The 21261-nt window shown below is 35.9% G+C and overlaps 1 protein-coding gene across 2 annotated transcripts in view; it reads left to right on the forward strand.

Moving 5' to 3' along the window:
- The window catches only part of LOC149067585 (uncharacterized), a 114554-nt gene that overhangs the window by 28414 nt on the left and 64879 nt on the right, over positions 1-21261 (forward strand). The window contains exons 6-9 of one of the 2 annotated variants that reach the window (XM_089252568.1): positions 1561-1670; positions 6372-6476; positions 10695-10856; positions 11134-11217. In XM_089252568.1, coding sequence (XP_089108694.1) covers positions 1561-1670; positions 6372-6476; positions 10695-10856; positions 11134-11217 — 461 coding nt within the window. The remainder of the gene's footprint in view (positions 1-1560; positions 1671-6371; positions 6477-10694; positions 10857-11133; positions 11218-21261) is intronic. The other variant, XM_089252569.1, reaches the window with a different exon arrangement.

Consider the following 21261-nt stretch of genomic DNA (forward strand, 5'->3'; position numbering starts at 1 on the left):
TTAAAAATAGGGTATAGAATATTTCATGTTCATTACATTTCATGTCCAATCAAACATACAGGGTGATTAAAAAAATGATGGGCTGATTTCTAAAAGGTGGTAGAACGCATTAAAATAATCTATTTTTTGTCTCACAAAAAAGGTCAAAAATAGGATACAAAGGTGCCAGAATGTCCTTGATGGTAAAGCCAAGGAAGCATTGGCATACAAAGCAAAGAGGGGGGGGGGGTTGGGGTTATAACCAACCCCCCCCCCCCCGAGCCCCTCCAGAAATTTTGGAAATTATTATCAAAAGGCAGTTGAAGTAGATAGACAAGAATAACATATTGTCGGATAATCAGCATGGGGGGTTCAGGAAGGGGAAGTCATGTGTGACTAACCTCCTTTGCTTCTATGATCACGTGATGAAGGTTTTGGGTAAGGGCAAAAATATAGATGTTATTTACCTTGATTTCCAGAAGGTATTCAATCCGGTCCAACATGGTAAACTCTTGAAGCATTTTTACACGAAATTGGAATTTTGGTGGCAACTTGCTAAATTGGATAGAATCATGGTTAATAGATAGATCACAATGGGTTATGGTGAGCTGGGAATTCTTTGATTGGTCTCCCTACAATAATACCTGATATCACTGTATCTATCTACTGCATAATATTTTCTTTTCATCCTCAGAATATCTTTACATTAAGGTATCAGTATACAGGGTGATTATAAAAAAACTATCCCGACATATGGGCCCCTAACTATCATACCATTCACAGAAACTGAATAAAATTTTGGCATAAGGTATTTTGACGTATGCGCTCAAGAATGATATGGAAAACAACAGTGTCACTCTAACAGTTACGGTTACAGTGAGAAAATTTCGAAAATATCAAATGGCAACACCAAGTTTTTTGTATTGGAATGTGATCTCCATTGTGAAAAACCCTAAATAGCGTTCGAACGGCAACTGTAGCATGAAAATCACCGGCGGTAGATATGCTAAAAGTGAGGACAACCAATAAGGACAGAGAAGCAGCATAAAATAAAGCATTTTATTGTGTTTCACAAATTTTCCACATGACCTTGTGGAGGACTAATCAGGCTGGGATCTCAGCCGAAGAAACGGTGTGATGAATGAAACGAACATTAATGCTCTGGTGCATGGCAAAGTCCTTTTTACTTTTTCCTTGCCTAGCTCCGGGGATTTTCGTGCTACAGGTGCCATTCCAACACTATTTAGTGTTTTTCAGTATGGAGATCGCATTCCAATACAAAAAACTTGGTGTTGCCATTTGATATTTTCGAAATTTTCTCACTGTAACCGTAACTGTTAGAGTGACACTGTTGTTTTCCATATCATTCTTGAGCGCATACCTCAAAATACCTTATGCCAAAATTTCATTCAGTTTCTGTGAATGGTATGATAGTTAGGGGCCCATATGTCGGGATAGTTTTTTTATAATCGCCCCGTATATTGTTCTTCATCAGCTTGCAATCAGTTAGTTACAATCTTTGATTGATGATAGTTCTCTGTGGTTGAATTTTTTTTTTTAAATTAAAAAATTATTTTTTAGGCTTTTAGACTGTGAATCCTGGTCTTGGTTTTATAATCATTTAAGAAGTCGTTTCACACATTTCGGCAGAGCCAAAGTTTTGGAGGGTGCCTGTCGTAAAAGAAAAGCAGGTAAGAAATAAAGGAATGATTAAGGTTTTTTTATCGTAATTACATATATGTGTATTTCTATGTACAGTAGTCTCTATAATTCAAGTCTCAAAAGTATGAGGTTCCAGATAATCTGAGGTGCTGAATTTTTTTTGAGATTCCTTTTCAATAACTCTTTCTTTCTGTTTTTTTTGCCAAGAACTCATTTGGATACCATAGACCATGTCTCAATAAGAATTTAATAAGTATTGGTAATGGGTTAGAAACCCTTTTTGCCAGCCATACCTTTGCCTTTCAGTTGACAATGTGTTGCACAATGGCTAGAAATTGGATTTTACAAGTGCAAGGGTATAGGTATTTTCCTAGGGATGCAGGTCATTTCAATATGAAAGGGTCTTGTTCACTAAGCTGGGGTCTTTGGTTGGTTCCCAGAACAGAATTTTTTGCAAGCCCATTATAGTATTAGTAGTGATTATAGTAAATATAAATTTATAGTATGAAAAAAAATCATATTCATATAAAGCCCCAGTGCTGGAGCCCCTGTCAGCCAATTTTTATAATGAGGTCATGGGGGGGGGGTAAATAAAAGTAGTTAATAACTAATAAACGTAGAACCACATAATTATCCAGGGTAATGATGAAAAAATAATCACAATTAGGTCACCAGGAATAATAATAAAAAATTTAAAAAAATGCAGAGCATATCCACACAGAATCTAGATTCACTGAAAGCTGAAACAGTCATTGCTTTCTGCCTCTCTTTATTTTTTCAGTATTGATTACTATTGTTTATTCAAATTTGTTACAAAAAACGATTACTGTTTACTTTTTTTATAACGATTACTGTATTATATGATGAGAATCTTGCTATTACAAGTAATTTTTGCAAGTGATTCTCAAAGAGCTAATGTTGAAGATAAAAAAAGTATTTTTGCTTATAGAGAGTTATTTATGAATGAAAATCAGAACACATTCGCTATAATGACAACAGAAATGCTCAAAAAGCATGTTTTTCTTTTCCTTTCTTTAAGAATTGTACATAAAATAGAGACTTGAAAGATTAGTATTTAAAAAAAAAACTCTTTACCCTATTCATAGATGTTTATAAACGGCGCATGTCAGTACCTCCTCATAGATAAGAAAATCATATGCTATATCTTATCTTGTTATCTATATAAGAGGTAAAAACTCCATTTTATCTGTAGGTGTGTCAGTTGGGCAGATGAGGCACAACCTCTAGTTTTGACATCATTGTTATTTCCCTTGAGAAATTCTCCCCCCCCCCTCTTTTTTTTTTTATTCTTCGAAAACTGGACACTGGGCAAACAGATCTTAACCATTTTCTCCACCTTAAATGTTATTGGACATTTCTATAGTGCAAAAAATACTCCAGTTGGAGAAACTACTGCAATCCACAAAGTGTAAAATTTTGCTGCCAATCAACATCATGTATTCATAAGGAGTTAAATCTAGACGCACATTTCAGAAAAAGTAGTTCAAAATGAAAGGAAAAAGAAAGGTGAATGTACCTGTTTTTTCTTTTGTTTTTTTTTGTAATGAGAAACTGTTATAACGAAAATTTTCCCACAGATTGTGAACTGTCATTATAATAGACTTTTACTATACTTTGAATAAGGAGAAAGGATTCAAATTTATATTTATTGTAATGAAGGACTTGCATACACGCTTGTATCCAAACCTAAGAATGAACATCACTCTGAAGTGCTGCAGACATAGAATTCAAATGAAATAACCACTGACAATTTAAATAGTTGTGGGTGTTCAACATAAAGAAAGCACAAGTATGTATATACCAATTCATAAATCTTGAACATACAAGTCGCATGGTAGCTGTGAAAATATAAGATATTGTTGAGTAGCAGGTATATACAGCCCAACTTGGCTAATTCAAAGCTCAAGGAACAGCAAAAAAGTTTGAATTATCAAATTAATCAATATAGGATAATTACATTTTCACAGAAAATCAAAAACCCTTTATATGTATTGAATGTTATCACATACTATGCTAATTCTCCCTCGTTGTTGCAACTAGTGTTTGTATAAAATGTAAACTATCACAAATATCATGTCATTTGTAAATTTTGTAATTTTCATTTGTTCTTTTTTGAATGATTTTAAACATTTTACAAGTTGAATTAGGGAATGAAGGATGCAATTTTTGAGCTTCCAGCCTTACTCTTTCTAGCATATCTGTACTTTCTGCAAGTGTTGTAATAGGGACATTTGTTGCTTTCTAATATCCATTTCCATCCTCTTCATGAAAAGATTCAATGTGTGTGTGTGTGTGTGTGTGTGTGCGCGCGCGAGAGAGAGAGAGAGAGAGAGAGAGAGAGAGAGAGAGAGAGAGAGAGAGAGAGAGAGAGAGAGAGAGAGAGAGAGAGTGTGTGTGTGTGTGTGACTGACTGACTGACTGACCGACCGAGACTTGATTCTCTATTTCTTCACCAATGTCTGCATCCGTAAGTCAACCACAATTTCCAAAACAAAAGTTCAGATTTTGTTGATTGTAACATTTTAATGATTCAATGTAGGCCACATGTTACGTTTTGGAAAAGATTAAGTTAACCACATAATAATGAAAAGAATGACTAAAAGTTAACCAGGAATTCTGAGAAAAGAGACATCTTGCAAAAATAAAATATCTGAATCAAACTTTGAATTATCCAAACTTTAAGGGAAAATATTTTTTTATTTACACAAATACGAAATATGTACATATACACAACACACATCTATACAATATACAAACATATATAGCATATACAAATATATTTATACAAGCATATACAAATATATTTATACAAGCATATACAAATATATTTATACAAGCATATACAAATATATTTATACAAGCATATACAAATATATTTATACAAGCATATACAAATATATTTATACAAGCATATACAAATATATTTATACAAGCATATACAAATATATTTATACAAGCATATACAAATATATTTATACAAGCATATACAAATACACTGCTGGCCACCCAAATTGCAACACCAAGAAAGACAAGAGATATCGCAACAATATTTATTTTGTAGATAACATGTTGACCAAGCATCAAATGATTAAATTTATAGACTTCTGTGAAGTGTGGTTCCTGCCAAAATCAGTAGCCAGAGTAGCCGCCATTGTTGGAGATCACCGCTGCCACACGCCTCGGCATTGATTCAAAAAGACTTTGGATGTGTTCTTGGGGTACAGCAGACCAAGCAGCTTCCACGCGTTGCCAAAGTTGATCTGGTGTGGCAGCTGGGGATGTAATCTGGGTCAATCGTTGAGCAACCATGGACCACATGTTTTCTATCGGCGAAAGATCCGGAGAGCGAACTGGCCAAGGAAGCAATTCAATCTGGCGATTGACGAAGAACCTTTGGACAATGCGTGCCACGTGTGGTCGCGCATTATCCTGTTGAAATATGGCTGTGGGCAAGCCCTGAAGGTAAGGAAGGACAACTGACTCCAACACCTCAGAGATGTAGCGCTGGCTTTTTAAAGTACCGGCAATGCGTACTAGAGGAGTGCGAGAGTCATATCCAATACCGCCCCATACCATAATACCCGGTGCAGGACCAGTGTGGCGGTGCATAACACAGCTGTTCAGCATCCTCTCTCCACGGTGTCTCCAGACTCGAATCCGACCATCGTGGTGTTGCAGACAGAAGCGTGACTCGTCAGTAAAGACAATTTCATTCCATTGTGCCGTCCACATCCTTCTTTCACGCACCATTGGCGGCGGAGACGTCTGTGGTTCTGCGTCAAGGGTAGACGAAGCAATGGACGTCTTGTGGACAGACCACTCTGCTGTAAACGGCGTCAAATGGTACGCGCAGACACTGGATGATGCGGTACAGACTGAATGTGCTGTGCTATGGTTCGTGATGTGGCTGAGCGATCCGTCATTGCCATACGCACAATACGCCTGTCATCACGTGAAGTGGTGCACTGAGGTGGATGCGATCGAACACGTCGGTCTGTCGTACCCTTCTGCATCCAACGATCACATATCCGCATTACAGTTGTTTGGTTTCGTCCAACACGACTACCGATTTCCCTGAAAGATAATCCACAATCTCGGTAGGCCACTATCCTTCCTCTGTCGAACTCAGATACTTGATCAAAAGATGATCGCTGTTTTCTACGAGGCATAATTGATCTTTTTTTGAAAAAACCACAAGAAAAACACAATTGCCGTACTTCAAATCGTCGAAATCTCCAAGCCTTAAATAGCGCTTTGAAGTGGCACCACAGGCGCGCGTGATGTGCGTCTGCGCTGAAATTCTAATCATTTGCATATCTCACCTCCGCTAATTGCAGAGTGGACAAAAATGATAATAGTAACATGTCTAATCAAGTCAGTTGGTAAGATCAAAATGCTTGCTATTATTCTTTCTGCTGAGCAACTTTAGAAGTGTCAGGCTGGTCCCTAGGTCAGAGAAATCATACAATAGATTGTAAGTTATGGGGAGGGTCTGAGAACTTAGTCAAGGCAAAGTACTGTATTTTTATTGTGTACAAGGAACCTTTTCTAACAAAAATAGGAGGGGCATGGATAGTATTATCTTTTCAAAATTTTACCAAATTTTATTCCCAAAAAATCGGGGGGTTCCTTATACACATTAAAATATGGTATATTATTATTGCACATTGCATATCTCAAACAAGAATTTTTGTTTTTGTCTTTTCTAGTAGAAAGTGAAAATGACTCTGGATATGGACCTTGCAGTGATTTCAGACCAGTGCTGAGCATATCACCCAGAAAGACAAAACATAGCACTCCTAGTAGTATGGCAGGTAATCAGAAATTCTGTGAATCATTAAGATTTATTTCCCATGTTTAGACCAATGGATTCTTGTTTTTTTGGAATTCATGATTTTTTTTGCAAAGAGAGCATAAAAATTACCAATTTTGTGAAAGCAAATGGAATTAATAAAAGTGATATGTGTGTGAAAAAAATAAGGAAGGTAAAGGAAAGGAGTAAACCTCTTCATGGTTCATTAACACTTCTTATGCAGGCGTATATTAATCTCAATGGAGAAAATATTTTATCTCATCTCTTCCACACAACACTAGTGTTTGCTATATTTTGTCACCCAATTCACCCTTTGTTCATCCAAAATTGGATGGGGAAGGTGGCCACAAAAATAGATGGGTGCTTCAGGTGACTAAAGCCCTGTTTACATGTGCAACATTGCAGTAGCATTGGGAGTTTTAGCATTCGCTTGATGACTTTTTCCCTTCGTAAGGAAAGAAATGGAGAGCAGTCATTGGTGAAAATTCTTGAAACATGTTTTAAACCCACTTTTTCTATTTCCCATTTAAACGAGACTTAAATGAGTTTTTGTTTCTAGTTGTGGGCCAAAAAGGCCCAGAGTCCTGAATCAAACAGGGGCCAAAATTATTGAAGGCTTTCATAAATTCTGAAATTTTGTCTTCCATAAATTCTGGGATTCTTTAATTAACTCTAGAGTTCTATTATCTTAATGCCAAATTTTCATTTCCCCTGACTCTTATGCAGACCTGCCAATTCTCCGGATTTGTTAAAATTTCTCTGGATTTTGGCAGAAAATTAGATTTTAAGCGAGCTTTCACGTTGTCGTGATGTCAATGACTGCCGTGGTCATTTCCATCTAGCAGCCGTAAAAAAAGTCTTGGTGACAGCATTTGAGCAACTGGCAAAGACATGACTTTACGTGCCGTTTATCGGCAATCATTTATTAGGAACATGACCTTGGTTGCCGAAATTCCTGTATAATCGTTATTATATTCCATTAATAGCCGTGCGGTAAACAAAAGTTTTCTTCGTCAGAAGCTTTGTATTTTGAAGTTTTTCAATTGTTTCTTCTGATTATATATATAAATATGTCTTTAGAAAGAAAATATAAAAACTTTAAGCTATTATTATAAAGCTAAATATCAAGCTTTTAAGTGTTCATATATCCAAGATTATCAATCACTGATAGCATCCACGAAAGGAAACACTTATGTTCTATGAACATTATGTAGATGTGATTTCTCTCTATTCTGCATGGAAAGACTGACATGGAATTATATTCTGCCCAGGGGCAATGCAGAACCTGCCTTGGGGGGGGGGGGCGAGAGGAATGAAACTTTTTCTTAATTGATTAAAAAGAAATGTTTTTGTGAATTTTTTCTTGATCGAGTCTGAGTGTCGAGGGGCACTACCCCCCTCTGGAAAATCTCCGGATTTCTGGATTCCAAAAGTTGCCACATCTGCTCTTATGCTAGAAACCTGCTCTCTCCCCCCCCCCCCCCCGATTGTTGTAAATAAAGTTATCTGATAGTAGTGTAACACTGCCAACATTGTTACATTCAAGCATAGGTGCTGAAACCTGGGGGCCGGGGCTATTTTGGACCCTTCAAATAATTAATCAATAAACAATGTAATGTACCCCTCCTCCTCCAGCGCATGTTCTTGAGTCCCGTTATATGGGGGTGACTTACAACTTTCAGCATCCTTAATGTTTTCATAATGTCAGCATCTCTGCATTTAAGGCACATGCATGGCAGTTGGTGTGATATTGGGCACCTAAAGAGAAAAGACGAGCTCACAAATAAAGAAGCCTTAGGATGCTTAGGAGCCTTTCACAAAAAAAAAGTCTTTGGGTGTCCACATGATTCAAAACTGGTTTCTTCTTTGTCAGCAGACAACCTTCTTAAATGAATGGTGAACATAATGGCTTTGCTGACAAACAACCATTATCCAAATGAAAACAATTCTTTGGAAACACTGGCAATATTAAAAAGATGTTTGGTGTATATGTTATGGTAAATGTGATAAATCAGTTATTATGCATTATAGCCAGATTTTTATGGGTTAATTATGCATTATAACCTCGTAACCATAACATGGCCCGCCGCTCTGTCTCAATGAAGAGATTTAAGCAGGTGATCGAAGAAGACTTGGGCCATGCTAGAAGTTGTGCATCTTTGTGTTGTGAACGTAACATGGATTTTGTTTCTGATTAATGTCTGTTATAGTGCTGCCATCAATTTTCTAAATTATGAGTGATGTGTAATGATTGAATTGTATCATTGTAGGGCTGTTGCTCTCTGTGGCGAGGCTTTTCAATGGGGAGATCGGCTCGCATTTGTGCCTTGAAGTTGGGAACTACAGAAAACCAACTTCAGCCAACCACCACTGTGGCAACAGTGGGGTTCAAAGCCAGGACCTCGCGTTACAAGTCCATCACTGTGACCACTCAACCGCCACAGTAACTATGCATGATAACCTACCATTTTGGTCAGTTATTATGTTTAGTAACTGAATTTATGACATTTACTGTAACATATATACAGGTACATGAGAAGGGTCTTTTGCGGACTTGTACTCTAATAATTTAGTTTGAATGGATCAGGGATTCTGAAAATTTTTGCTTTCACACATGGCGCCCTTGGCAATAAGATTAGATTTTCAAATATATCTCTGTACCCCTACCCACTCTCAAGGCTCTTCTGTGACTCGTCAATAGCAACTTTGTACTTTTAATATATCTTTGGTATATGATTTTCAAAAATTATATGAACGCGATTCATATAGTTATTTGATTTTTATATCATTTTTTTTACTTTTATAAATATGAAAAAAAAAACAAATCTATGAAATAGTATTATTTTACAGAAATCTAATTTAAACTTGGTAAAAATTACCATATTTCTAAGCCCATCCGCTGTGGTACTTATGTTTTTTCAAAACACTATTTCAATGGCTTGCAGCCTGCACCCACATAATTTTTGCTTTGATGAGCGTCAGCTTGAAGAAAGTGTCTATATATATATATATATACATGCAATAAAACCTCAATAAGTCGTCACCTCATGTTATTGAAAAATTATGACAGCTTAAGCAGAGTGACGACTTACGCGAAATGCCATCAGTTTCAATGTGCAATATTTTGAAAATTGTATAAATTTATGTCAATATAACATTTATTAAAATATGAATTAAAATTACAATATTAACAAAATTTATAGATTACAAAAGAAAAAATAATAGAAATTTTTTAACTTTTTCGAGCTTTTATTACTTAACTTACTATGGTAAAATATACTGGTACACTTTGATTTATACTAGTAATTTTTAGTTTGCACTAATCAGAGCACGTGTTAGAATAGTTAGCTTTTCTTCACAACAGAATTAAAGCACATTAATTTTACAAATACATGAAATTTAATTTTAGTGTTTCAATTTTTCATCAGTAGTTCATGATACAACTAAAAGGTAATCTCAAACACAGGATCCATTTCTGATTTGGGGAGGGGCAGGGAAAAATAAGCATTAGAAGACCAATTTTGAAAAGAATGTCTGGTTTTTGAACGAATATATTTTGTTTAAATTTGAAGCCCTAAATTAGTGGAGGCCCATGCAGAAATCAGGTCTAGCTTGAACAGTCCTTTACGTTTCAAAAACTTTTGTCGGCAAATGAACTTCCTCAGCATAACTTTCGTACATAGGCTTTTATGGTGACTTTTAAGCATATGGCAATGCTGTTAACGAGCTCTTTTTTTTTTAAAGGAAGCCATAAATAATTCCTCTCTCTCAAACTTTTCCATAGTGACAAGTTAACAGAAATTAGCGACGAGTAAACAAGGGTTTAATAATATTGTTGTCTATGAAAGCTGGAAGGACCTATAGAAAAAAATGACTTAAGCAGAGTGACGACTTAATGAGGTTTTACTATATATATGAACATTACTGTGTAACATTCAAATATCAAATTATTCAATTTCCTTTCAACTGTTGAGAATTGGTTCTGAGTATTTAGTAAGTATTTTCTATAAATATTTTCTTATTAGAATGAAAGAAAACAGTAAGTGTATAAAGTTGAATTTTACCCTGAAAAGGTGTGCTTACATTGGACATTTTTATTTTTCAACTATGGTGCTTACTCCAAAAAATAAGCAAATATTTTCTGTTGATTATAGCTTATATGTTTTTGCAAATTATTTATTTTTGCTGTGTAAAAGTCATCTTTCTTATCTTCAAAAAGACTGTGCATCTCTAGAGGACTGTGAAGAAGATGATGATGATGTTGAAGATGAAGAAGAAGAAACAGAGATCCATCACAGCATTGAAACAATTGTTGAAGGTCTTTTGGGCAGTACATTAGATGATGCATCAGTTGATAGAGTTTATGCCAATTTTTCTGAGTGTGAGTAGCTTCTGTATCAAAATATTGTCTGAGGCTTTTATGACTGGCATCAGATACATAAACTTCTTATCTGTTGGGTCATAATCTGAGAAAACCACTTTTTCTTATGTTATACTCTTGTGTGATACCTTGAAAATGGCCCAGTAACCTAGGTGTTTACAGTTTCTACATCGTTTTAGTGGCTTTTAAATTTTTTAATTATCTTTAAATAATTACTATCATTTGTATAATTATTTTCGTTAAAATATTTTCAATCTTTTATGATTTTCCTGTTTAGATGAGAAACTTTTTGCATCTTTTCATGGGCAACTGGTGACAGCTGTGAAAAATTTGTCTCTGTCTCTCAAAAGGGCTTTACACAGTAAGTATTTGAGCTAAAAACAATTTATAAAAATATTTCTGGCAATATAGACTGTCAGTCTGGAATCGGGGTAAGTGCCAAGTTGGTGACTTTTTCTGGGTGATAAGATGTCACCATGATAACTGTATGTTAACCACAGACATTCATAATCAAATATGTAATGTTTCCACTCTCGTGTCCAGTGGCAGGATCTTGGTTTTGTGGGGCCCCTGGCATAACCTGATCTGGAAGCCCCTATTGACCGTACTAAGAATGGGATGGCTCACTAAAATGAATGCAGAAAATCATAACGTTTTTTATTTTTGGATCAACAAAAACAAACACATGAAAATAAGATACGGAAATAAAAAAAAATATTCTCAGGTAACTAGAAAAAAATAAATAACATTACCATTTGAAAGAAAAAAACAGATTCTCAGATTTAAAAAAATCGCAGTAAGATTCTGCATCATATTTTTAGTAGTTTAGTATTGCTAATTAATAAAGATGAACAGTGTTCCACTTTAAGCGATCACCACTCGTCTTTGTTTGTATTATTTATCCGCTGCAAGAGTTTGTCCCATAACACAGTTATTAAGGCTATTTCGTAATCGCGCGAGCACGCAGAAGTGCCGCAACACGACGTGGCATAGACTCAACTAATGTCTGAAGTAGTGCTGGAGGTAATTGACACCATGAATCCTGCAGGGCTGTCCATAAATCTGTAGGAGTAAGAGGGGATGGAGATCTCTTCTGAACAGCATGTTGCAAGGCATCCCAGATATGTTCAATAATGTTCATGTCTGGGGATTTTGGTGGCCAGCGGAAGTGTCTAAAGTCAGAAGATTGTTCCTGGAGCCACTTTGTAGCAATGGACATGAATGGGTGCAGCTGATCAGACAGGATGCTTACGTACCTGTCACATGTCAGAGTCGTATCTAGACATATCAGGGGTCCCATATCACGCCAACTGCACACACCCCATACCATCACAGAGCCTCCACCAGCTTGAACAGTCCCCTGTTGACACGTAGGGTCCATGGATTCATGAGGTTGTCTCCATACCCGTACACGTCCATCAGCTCGAAGCAATTGGAACCGAGACTCGTCAGACCAGGCAACGTGTTTCCAGTCCTCAACAGTCCAATGTCGGTGTTGTCGGGCCCAGGCGAGGCGTAAAAGTTTTGTGTCGTGCAGTCATCAAGGGTACACGAGTGGGCCTTCGGCTCCGAAAGCCCATATCGATGATGTTTCGTTGAATGGTTCGCACGCTGACACTTGTTGATGGCCCAGCATTGAAATCTGCAGGAATTTGCGGAAGGGTTGCACGTCTGTCACGTTTAATGATTCTTGTCAGTCGTCGTTGGTCCCGTTCTTGCATGATCTTTTTCCGGCCGCAGCGATGTCGTAAATTTAATTTTTTACCGGATTCCCGATATTGACGGTACACTCTTGAAATGGTCGTACGTGAAAATCCAAATTTCATCGCTACCTCTGAGATGCTATGTGCCATCTCTCGTGCGCCGACTATAACACCTCGTTCAAACTCACTTAAATCTCGATAACCTGCCATTGTAGCAGCAGTAACCGATCTAACAACTATGCCAGACACTTGTTGTGTTATATAGGCGTTGCCAACCACAGCGCCGTACTCTGATTGGTTCCATATCTCTTTATTTGCATACTCATGCCTGCACCAGTTTTTTTGGCTCTTCAGTTTATTATGTTAGACTTCTATTGATTACATACATACAGTGAAACCTCGCTACAACGATACTCTTTAATAATGATAAATTCCCCTCTACACAATATTTTCTAAACTCTTTTTTTAGAATTTCCTATAGTTTAATGTTAGACTCCTTTTGGTACAACAATATCCTTTACTACAATAAATCCCTCTATAACGATGCTTTTTAAGATATTTTTGAAACTGCTGTAACAATATTTTCTTATATTTTACTAAAATTGTTTTGAATTTCATTTCAACTTCGTCATTTGTTATCGTTTTTCTGAAGGCATCTGATAACATAACACCAAAGAATCACCAAAAGCTGAAGAAAGTTATTGGTATTGCTACTTTCTGTGTAAGACACAAAAGTGAATGCAATGCAGTAAACTTCTTCACAGGGACAATGCATCTGAGTGAATTTTATCAATAAATTAATCAATTACAATTTTTTTTCGCCGAATAAATTCTTTGGTGGTATTAATTCCAATGTAGAAAAGATGATCATATGTAAAAATAATGTTGCCTCTAAATATAGCGATAATCCCTCTACAACTATTTTTTTTCATGGTCCGCAGAATATTGTTATATCTAAGTTTCACTGTATATAGATAGGCAAGAATTTATATAACTGATTATCAACTTGAAGATTATCTTCTCGATGTCCGGGATGGAATTTTGTGAGTTCCCCTTACATAACACTAGGTAAGAGAGACATATGTCCCACGTGATAGTTCTTATCTGTTTAGTTTTTTATATAAGGACACCACACTTTCTTTGTCATTTCCTTTTTTATCAGCTTTATATGTGGCTTTTGTCTTCATTTGTGAACCTGGTTATTTGATCCCCGTACTCCTTGATACGAACAGACTTTTCCACTGCTGCACTCTTTTCCAAGAAAAAAAAAAAAGAAGCACCATGAAGAAAGTGCCTATTTTTATTGAAACAAAATGTGTAAAGTTCATATATATACAAGTTGTGAAATGATTAGCTAACAATGGCACATGGAATGTTCAAAATCAGTAATTGGTGAAACCTTCCCTGGTGGTGATGCATATTTGTACATGTCTATGTAAGGAGCGATAAAGGTTCGTACTCTCATTGTGCGATTCATTTTACCAGGTATTCCTCTATTGTTCCAGATCTGTAACATTTTTGGGTGCTCAAATCTGGCTATCTACCATGTCCCCAGACATGCCAACTCTCCCGATTTAGGCGGGAGACTCCGGATTTTTAATCCTCCCTCCCGCTCTCCGGATTTGTTAAAATTTCTCTGGATTTTGGCGGAAAATTAGATTTTACGCGAGCTTTCACGTTTTCGTGGCGTCGATGATTACCGTCGTCGTTAAGGAAAACACCCATAGAGAACAGCCGTAGTCATTTCCATCGAGCCGCCATAAAAAGTCTCTTTGATCGCATTTAAGCAACTGGCAAAGACTTCATTTTCGTAGTGTTTATCTGCAATCATTTATCAGGGGCATGACCTTGGTTGCCGAAATTCCTGTATAATTGTTATTGTATTCCATTAACAGCAGCGCAGTAAACACGTTTTTTCGTCCGCAGCTTTGTAATTTGAATTTTTTTTAATTGTTTCTTCTGATTAAACATCTTCAGAAAGCAAATATAAAACTTTAAGCTATATAAAGCTAAATATAAAGCTTTTAAGAATTCATATACCCAAGATTATCAATCACTGATAGCATCCACGAAAAATGTGGAGTATGTAGATGTGATTTCTCTCTATTCTGCATGGAAAGACTGACATGGAATTATATTCTGCCCAGGGGCAATGCAGAACCTGCCTTGGGGGGGGGGCAAAGAATGTAACTTTTTCTTAATTTATTAAAAAAAAAAAAAAAAAATTCAGAAATTTTTTTTATGAACTTTTTTTGATCGAGTCTATGAGTGTCGGGGGCCCCCCTTCCCCTCGGGAGAATCTGGATTTCTGGATTTCAAAAGTTGGCACGTCTGCATGTCCCATACATGTTCAACTGATAAAAGGTCTAGGCTGTCCAGAAATATGCAAGACTAGGATTATTGCATTGGAAAGTTGTACCGGGATGACATGCCATGAAGGGTAATGCAAATGGCAGCAGGATGTCACCAACACATTGTTGAGCTGTTGAAGTTGTTTGCAGGATGACTAGTAATAACCTGCTATTGTAAGACACACCATCACACCAGAGGTAATACCACTTTAAAATAAGAACTAACTGAAATTGCTGGATTCAGCACCACCACATATGTATCTGACTGAATCAGAATTTATCGTTGAACATTTTGCAAAGCCAATCTGTTGTCACCCATGATGATAGGCAATGGCACTACTCCAGATGACTATCATTGTTTGAATGTTAAAGGCAGATACCATAAAGGCTGCTGTAAGCATAACTCCACCTCAGCCTAGCACCACGAGATGATGAAGGGTATTCCAGGGGGTATGGAAGGGCTGTAGCATGTTGGATGGTGCACAAGGATGCCATTGGGGCAGTTTGGACGTGTCGTACAATCATCCAATCTTGCCTCATATTCATGTAACTTGACTTTCCAGGGTCTTCATTCTGCCCTTCATATTATAGGCGAAGATAGACTTGAAAGTCTGGGTGGGGCATTGTCATTATTGCTGGGGGGCACGATGACGATGATGCCAATTCATATATACACGCATACATTAGATCAGATGAGTCCACCTTTGATGCTGAGGTGGGAGGGGAGCAATGCTCTCCCGTATCTCCGCCCACGCCCTTCATTAACCTATGCTGCCAACTCTTTAACACACTAGCGTCCGAGTGGTGTAGTGGTAAGATGCTCATCTACCACCATGAATGTTGCCATCACAGTCCCAGGTTCAAACTCAGGGGAGAATATAGATAAGATATTTTCCTATAACAAGCTTGAGGCAACTACCGATATATGGTTTTCTTCATTTCCAACCCAACTCATTAATGGCAGTAAATTGCAATATAGCGATATCGCCAGAATTGGTGTTTAGTGAAGTAGCTCTAACACAGCAGGGTCAATGCCAGTGTTCTCCAATACGTGTCTAGATGCAGGATTCATGCATCAAAATTCAATTTCATTAAGAAATGAAATACTCCTTCAAATTTCAGGTGATTGTTTTTAATGGAGTTATTTCTCACTGATAAAAAAATACCCATTTTTACAAAACGCCACTTAAAGTTTTAGAGAGGAGAGAAATTACTCTTCTACTCTTCATAATTATATTTTCAGATAACACTGGTCAGTACGGTGTAGATGGCAGTGGCAGCCTATTGCTCAATATGATCAACCAGCTTCATGCACCTTGACTATGTGACCATGTTCGAAGGTGCCCAATCAACGATAAGGTCCTTGACAATGTCATTATGGCATTATTGATGTGTAACCAGGTGAACTGCAATGCCAAAAATGAAAAAAGCCAAACCATCCACAGTTGTTACCTGTTACATGTGATTCCAATTGTACAGTAAAAATCAAAGTAGAATGACCAAAGTTAACATTTGTTGCCCATGAAAATTTAATAATTGGCATACTAGGTTAAAAGTAATCTACATGCTAAATTTGAAGATGATTGGATTATTTTTTGGGGACACTGTTTTTTGTAGAAGAGTGTTAACCCCCTTTTTATTCCCTCTCTTATCTCTTATTCAGATGGTTGAGTATGAGTGCAACTGTACCATTCACTTGAACATGACATGAATACTTGTCATAGCTGATGCATGGCTGTAACTAGAGGAGGGGTGGACAAATTTTAGGAAAGAACAAAAATACCATTATAAAATCATTGAATTTTAAAGGATGGAAATATGTTTGCCTTCCCCACAAAAATCCTATTTATTGTTCTAGCTAATGGTAGGTATTATGGCTATAAGTGTCATGTATATTTTTTTCCTATTTGCCATTATACAGGTGATTCAAATTGTTTGTCCATGGGACATCATTGACATTTAAAGTATACTCCCAATCAAAAAAAATTTTCAAATGTTATGCAGCTTCTCAAAATGTGGTTTTTTAGGGGTTGCATACATAAAAAAGGAAAAATTTTCTTGCCAGAATTTCCAATTAGTAAAATATAGAACCTGCTCAGAAAAGTCATTGGCAAAAAACTTCATATTTTTAAATGAAATATTAAGGACAGGGACATCTTAAGAGCGTCATAGGCCCGTGAGCCAAGTGATGTTTTTGAGGCCCTACCTGGAAAATTTCAATCACTTCTCATTTTTGTGAGTCCCCTCTCCTCTTGAGGCCTCAGGCTGTGGTGGCCCATGTGTTAACCCTTTACGGCGCACTACCCTTTAAAGTTAGAATTTCAACAAAAAAAGTTGTAAGCTGTCTACTTAGGCCTAAAGGAGTATACAGGTATAATTTTGTAAAGATTGCACTTACCGTTTTGATTCTGGGTGTTTCATAAGCTGGAACACTGCACCGCTAGAGCTCTGAAAAGTGCTTCTAAGTGAGCATTTCAGTGAAGCGTGTAAATGAGTAGAAGCTTTTGCATATAAATGAAAAACACTGCATTATACCTGTGTAACACATTTAGCATGACCCAGGGTGCACCACGGGGAGGCCTGCTACTTTACACTGCCATCCCCGAAAATTCTTGTGTGATTTTGTATGAGAGAAATAATGAGATAAATATTTACAGTTCCTATATATATATATATATATATATACAAGTCCTATGTGCAAAAATATTTACAATCAGTCTATTTTTTGGCTTCATGAAATTTTTCGAAGCACGTTTGACCCTTTTGGTGAAAGCACAAACCATTCGCTTCCCGAAGGCAATTCCCCAAGCAATTTCAGTGCTTCTGGAAGACAGCAGACCTCCCCGCGCCATTCACAGAATGATTAATAAAATTAACTACAATTGTATTTACAATACAGAAAAAATAAACTATGTATGTATATATATAAATATCTACACAATTATATAAAATGTACAACAGCGAGAGCAAAATAATTCATACAGCTCTAAGTAAAGATGACTCGAGCTACTGATAAAAATTATCCCTGCCTGAAACCTCCCCACAAAATTCCAGAGGATACCATTTCCTACAAATGGAATATATATTTCTTCTTTTTTTATAGTCAACCATCCTTCCCTCACATCATCTGACAGCTTGACTTCATTCCCCCAAACAGATGACAGATGTTTCCTCTTGTCATCGTGTTCGGTTGTGTAATATGATACGAGCTAGTGACGCAGTGTTCCAGTTGATGGAACACCTTATTTTATTCAACGATTCTATGTATGTTTCCTGCATAAAAAATTTAAAATAATATAGAATAAATAGTTTAGAGTACAGCCAACGATATAACGTAGAAATTTTTTTTCAAGCAATGTTTTTTGTATCACAAAAAATATACAAAATTTCTCGTAAATACAAGGATTTTAAATAATGCGACACAGCTAAAGATCATGGATTGCCTTGTGTAATGGTACCATCTATGATTGAAAAGGAAAGTTCAAAGTCAATGGTAAACCTATTTTTATTCATTTATAATTGAATTTAATGGTTTGTGAGAAGCTAGTCAAGTTGGGTGTTCCATGCAGTGGAACACTGAGCAACAAAGGTTTAAGATGGCACTAAGCACAGATGTGAGTAACCTGCAAATTTTTTCAAAATTGTTTAATATAGAGTAGTGGGTCATTCTGGAATGAAATTTCATTTTATCCATAACAAAGAATGTGGTATTCAAAAAGGAATATTTTAAGAAGTTCAAGTTTTAAAGAAAAACCACACCCTTCACCAATTAAATACCCCACTACCGGTCACACTTAGAGAATTTGAATACTCAGGTGGCTGTTTATATGTGAGAACATCCTATACTGTAAATGTAGACAAGACTAAACTTTTTGTTAAAATTTGTCAGTTTTACCCTGAAACTGAAGCTGAAGTTTGTTACAAAGCATTGTGAAGAAATTGTGAAGCATTAATACGAAGCCTAAATGAGCATTATGTGATTGATTATTGTGAATTTTTTGCCACTTCCTAACACTTTGAGATTCATTGCACATCCAAATATACTCTCACTGTAGAATAAACTCTTTTGCAGTCAAGCATTGTATTCTAGTTTTATCAATTCAAATTGAAATGAGGTTTGTTGGTGGTGTGATTGAAATCTTGACATTTTGGGATTCTATTCCCCCAAGCCTATTATTCCTGGTTTGATATATCTACAAAATTCTTTATCTGAACATCATTTTAGTTTACTTATCCATATAGGATAAACATTTAGTGCACAATAAATCCAACTGACAGCTCATATTTTATGAAATTTTTACATGCCTACACCGGATCAGATCCATGGCAATGTCACTAGCTGCCATGGCCTCGAAGAAGGTAAATTATATCTACAACTATGTATATATATATATATATATATATATAGGTTTTCGTTTAAATTACAATGCTTAAGTAGTATATTTTTTTATAGTATATTTACTAATATTAATAAAAATATTTATTTTAAAATAAAATGTTTTTAAATAGAATGAAGTAACTTAAAGTTGAGTTTTGTTATGGTACCTGTAATGGAAATTCTGTCTTAATTTTTTTATTACTTTTACCTGATTCTTTTTCCGGTTTTATTATTGAATAAAGCCATGTGCGATGGTTAAATTATAAGCTATTTTTTTACATTTATGTGTATAAATTTATTAGAATTAATGTATGTTAAACCATTTATATGTATTTAGTATGCTCTAAGCCAGCGTTTCTCAACCTATGATCCCCAAAGATGGCACAGGTGGTCTGCAAGAAGACTTGATAATTGAATTCTAATAAAATTCAAGTTATTCAAATGCCACCAAAAATACTAGTAATAGTCACATAGGTTCAAGTAAAATATTGGACCTATATACAGTCAAACCTCTCTTTCTTAAAAACTCTATTTCTCAAGAAAAACTGTCTCAAAAAATGAAAAAATCATTGCATTGCACTAAATCAATGAATTTTCACCTCTCTGTCCTGAAGTAATTTTTAAAAAACTCTCTATCTCTCTCTCTCGAAAGCCAAGCCCAATGATAGTAAACAGAAAAGACGAAAATTCTCCTTTTCTTTTGCCCAAAAATTTCTTTTTGACTTTTCTCTGGAGGTGAAAGAAACTGATAAGAAAGGATTATTCGTATTATAACCCATTGTGTGGATCTTGTCGATCATAGGTGGATACTGTGATTGACTGGGGGTGTATCCCATGTGTGGATGGCTTGTTCAGCATGACAAAAGTCAGCCAACAGATTATTCAAAATTGCTCCAAGAAATCTACGGGTTTTGAACCAGTCATTTCAGTGATGAAGGAATCAGAGCTGGTGAATCACTCAAATTTTAACAAATCTCAGAACAATGTTGAAAATGAAATTTTAAAACATTAGGGCATTGCTAAAAAATACTTGAGGCTAGAAGTTTCTTTTTCCAGTTTTGTGGAAATGGACAAGTTCACTACAAATTTGCAGCACCTTGACTTTTTTCTGGAACAAACTGAGAAGATTGGGCCCGAAATATTTGTAGCTCTATCTAGTATAGATGTAATTGTGAAGCCTCAAAAAGCAAAGAATATGCATTAATTCAAGCTTACAGATTATTTTACATAAGATATGTAAATAAAATTAACTTGAATAAAAAAAAATTTGAATGTATTTCAGTGTATTTGCATATAGTGTGATTGAACATTGATTGTGTAACTTAATCAATAAATTTTATCAGTATGTAGTAAAATATACTACGTTATTCTTTTAGTTTATAATCAATTGAAATTTTCACCATTTTTGGCGTGTTTTTCCTTTCTTAATAAAAAAAACTCTATTTCTCGAAAACTCTGACTCAAAATTTTTTTTGGTCCCGTCAGTTTTGAGATAAAGAGGTTTGACTGTACTCTAAGTTAGTTACCACCCCCTCAAATTATTTCAAACATTTCACTGGTCCTGGGGTTCAGAAAGGTTAAGAAATGTTCTGCTCTAAGCTATTGGTTCCTAAAGTTTTTCAGATCACTTGATACCCTCATGCATATTTTTTCTCTGTGGTAGATTCAGAATGCAAACTTATATATTCAACTGTCACAACGCTGTTAGATTGATTAATTAAAACAATAATTCAAATTCACAAAAAATTTATAAGTAGGGAAAAAGTATACATTTTAATTTCATCCCTATCTCTTAGGGTACCTTGGTGCATAGTTTGGAAAGCACTGTTCTGAGCTATTATTATTATGTTAGTTCATTTTCTCACCAAGTTATACAAGTGTTTCTTGTTTTAACTGATCAATTGTTTCCCCCAAAATAATTGCATGAAGAGATTTGAATTTAACATGGGTAAGATAAGAGGTTTTCTTCTAAA

This window comes from Pholcus phalangioides, unplaced genomic scaffold, assembly GCF_987345545.1.
Source record: "Pholcus phalangioides strain wild (caught in Gottingen) unplaced genomic scaffold, Ppha-v1.0 ptg000029l_1, whole genome shotgun sequence".
NCBI classification, from domain to species: Eukaryota; Metazoa; Arthropoda; class Arachnida; order Araneae; family Pholcidae; genus Pholcus; species Pholcus phalangioides.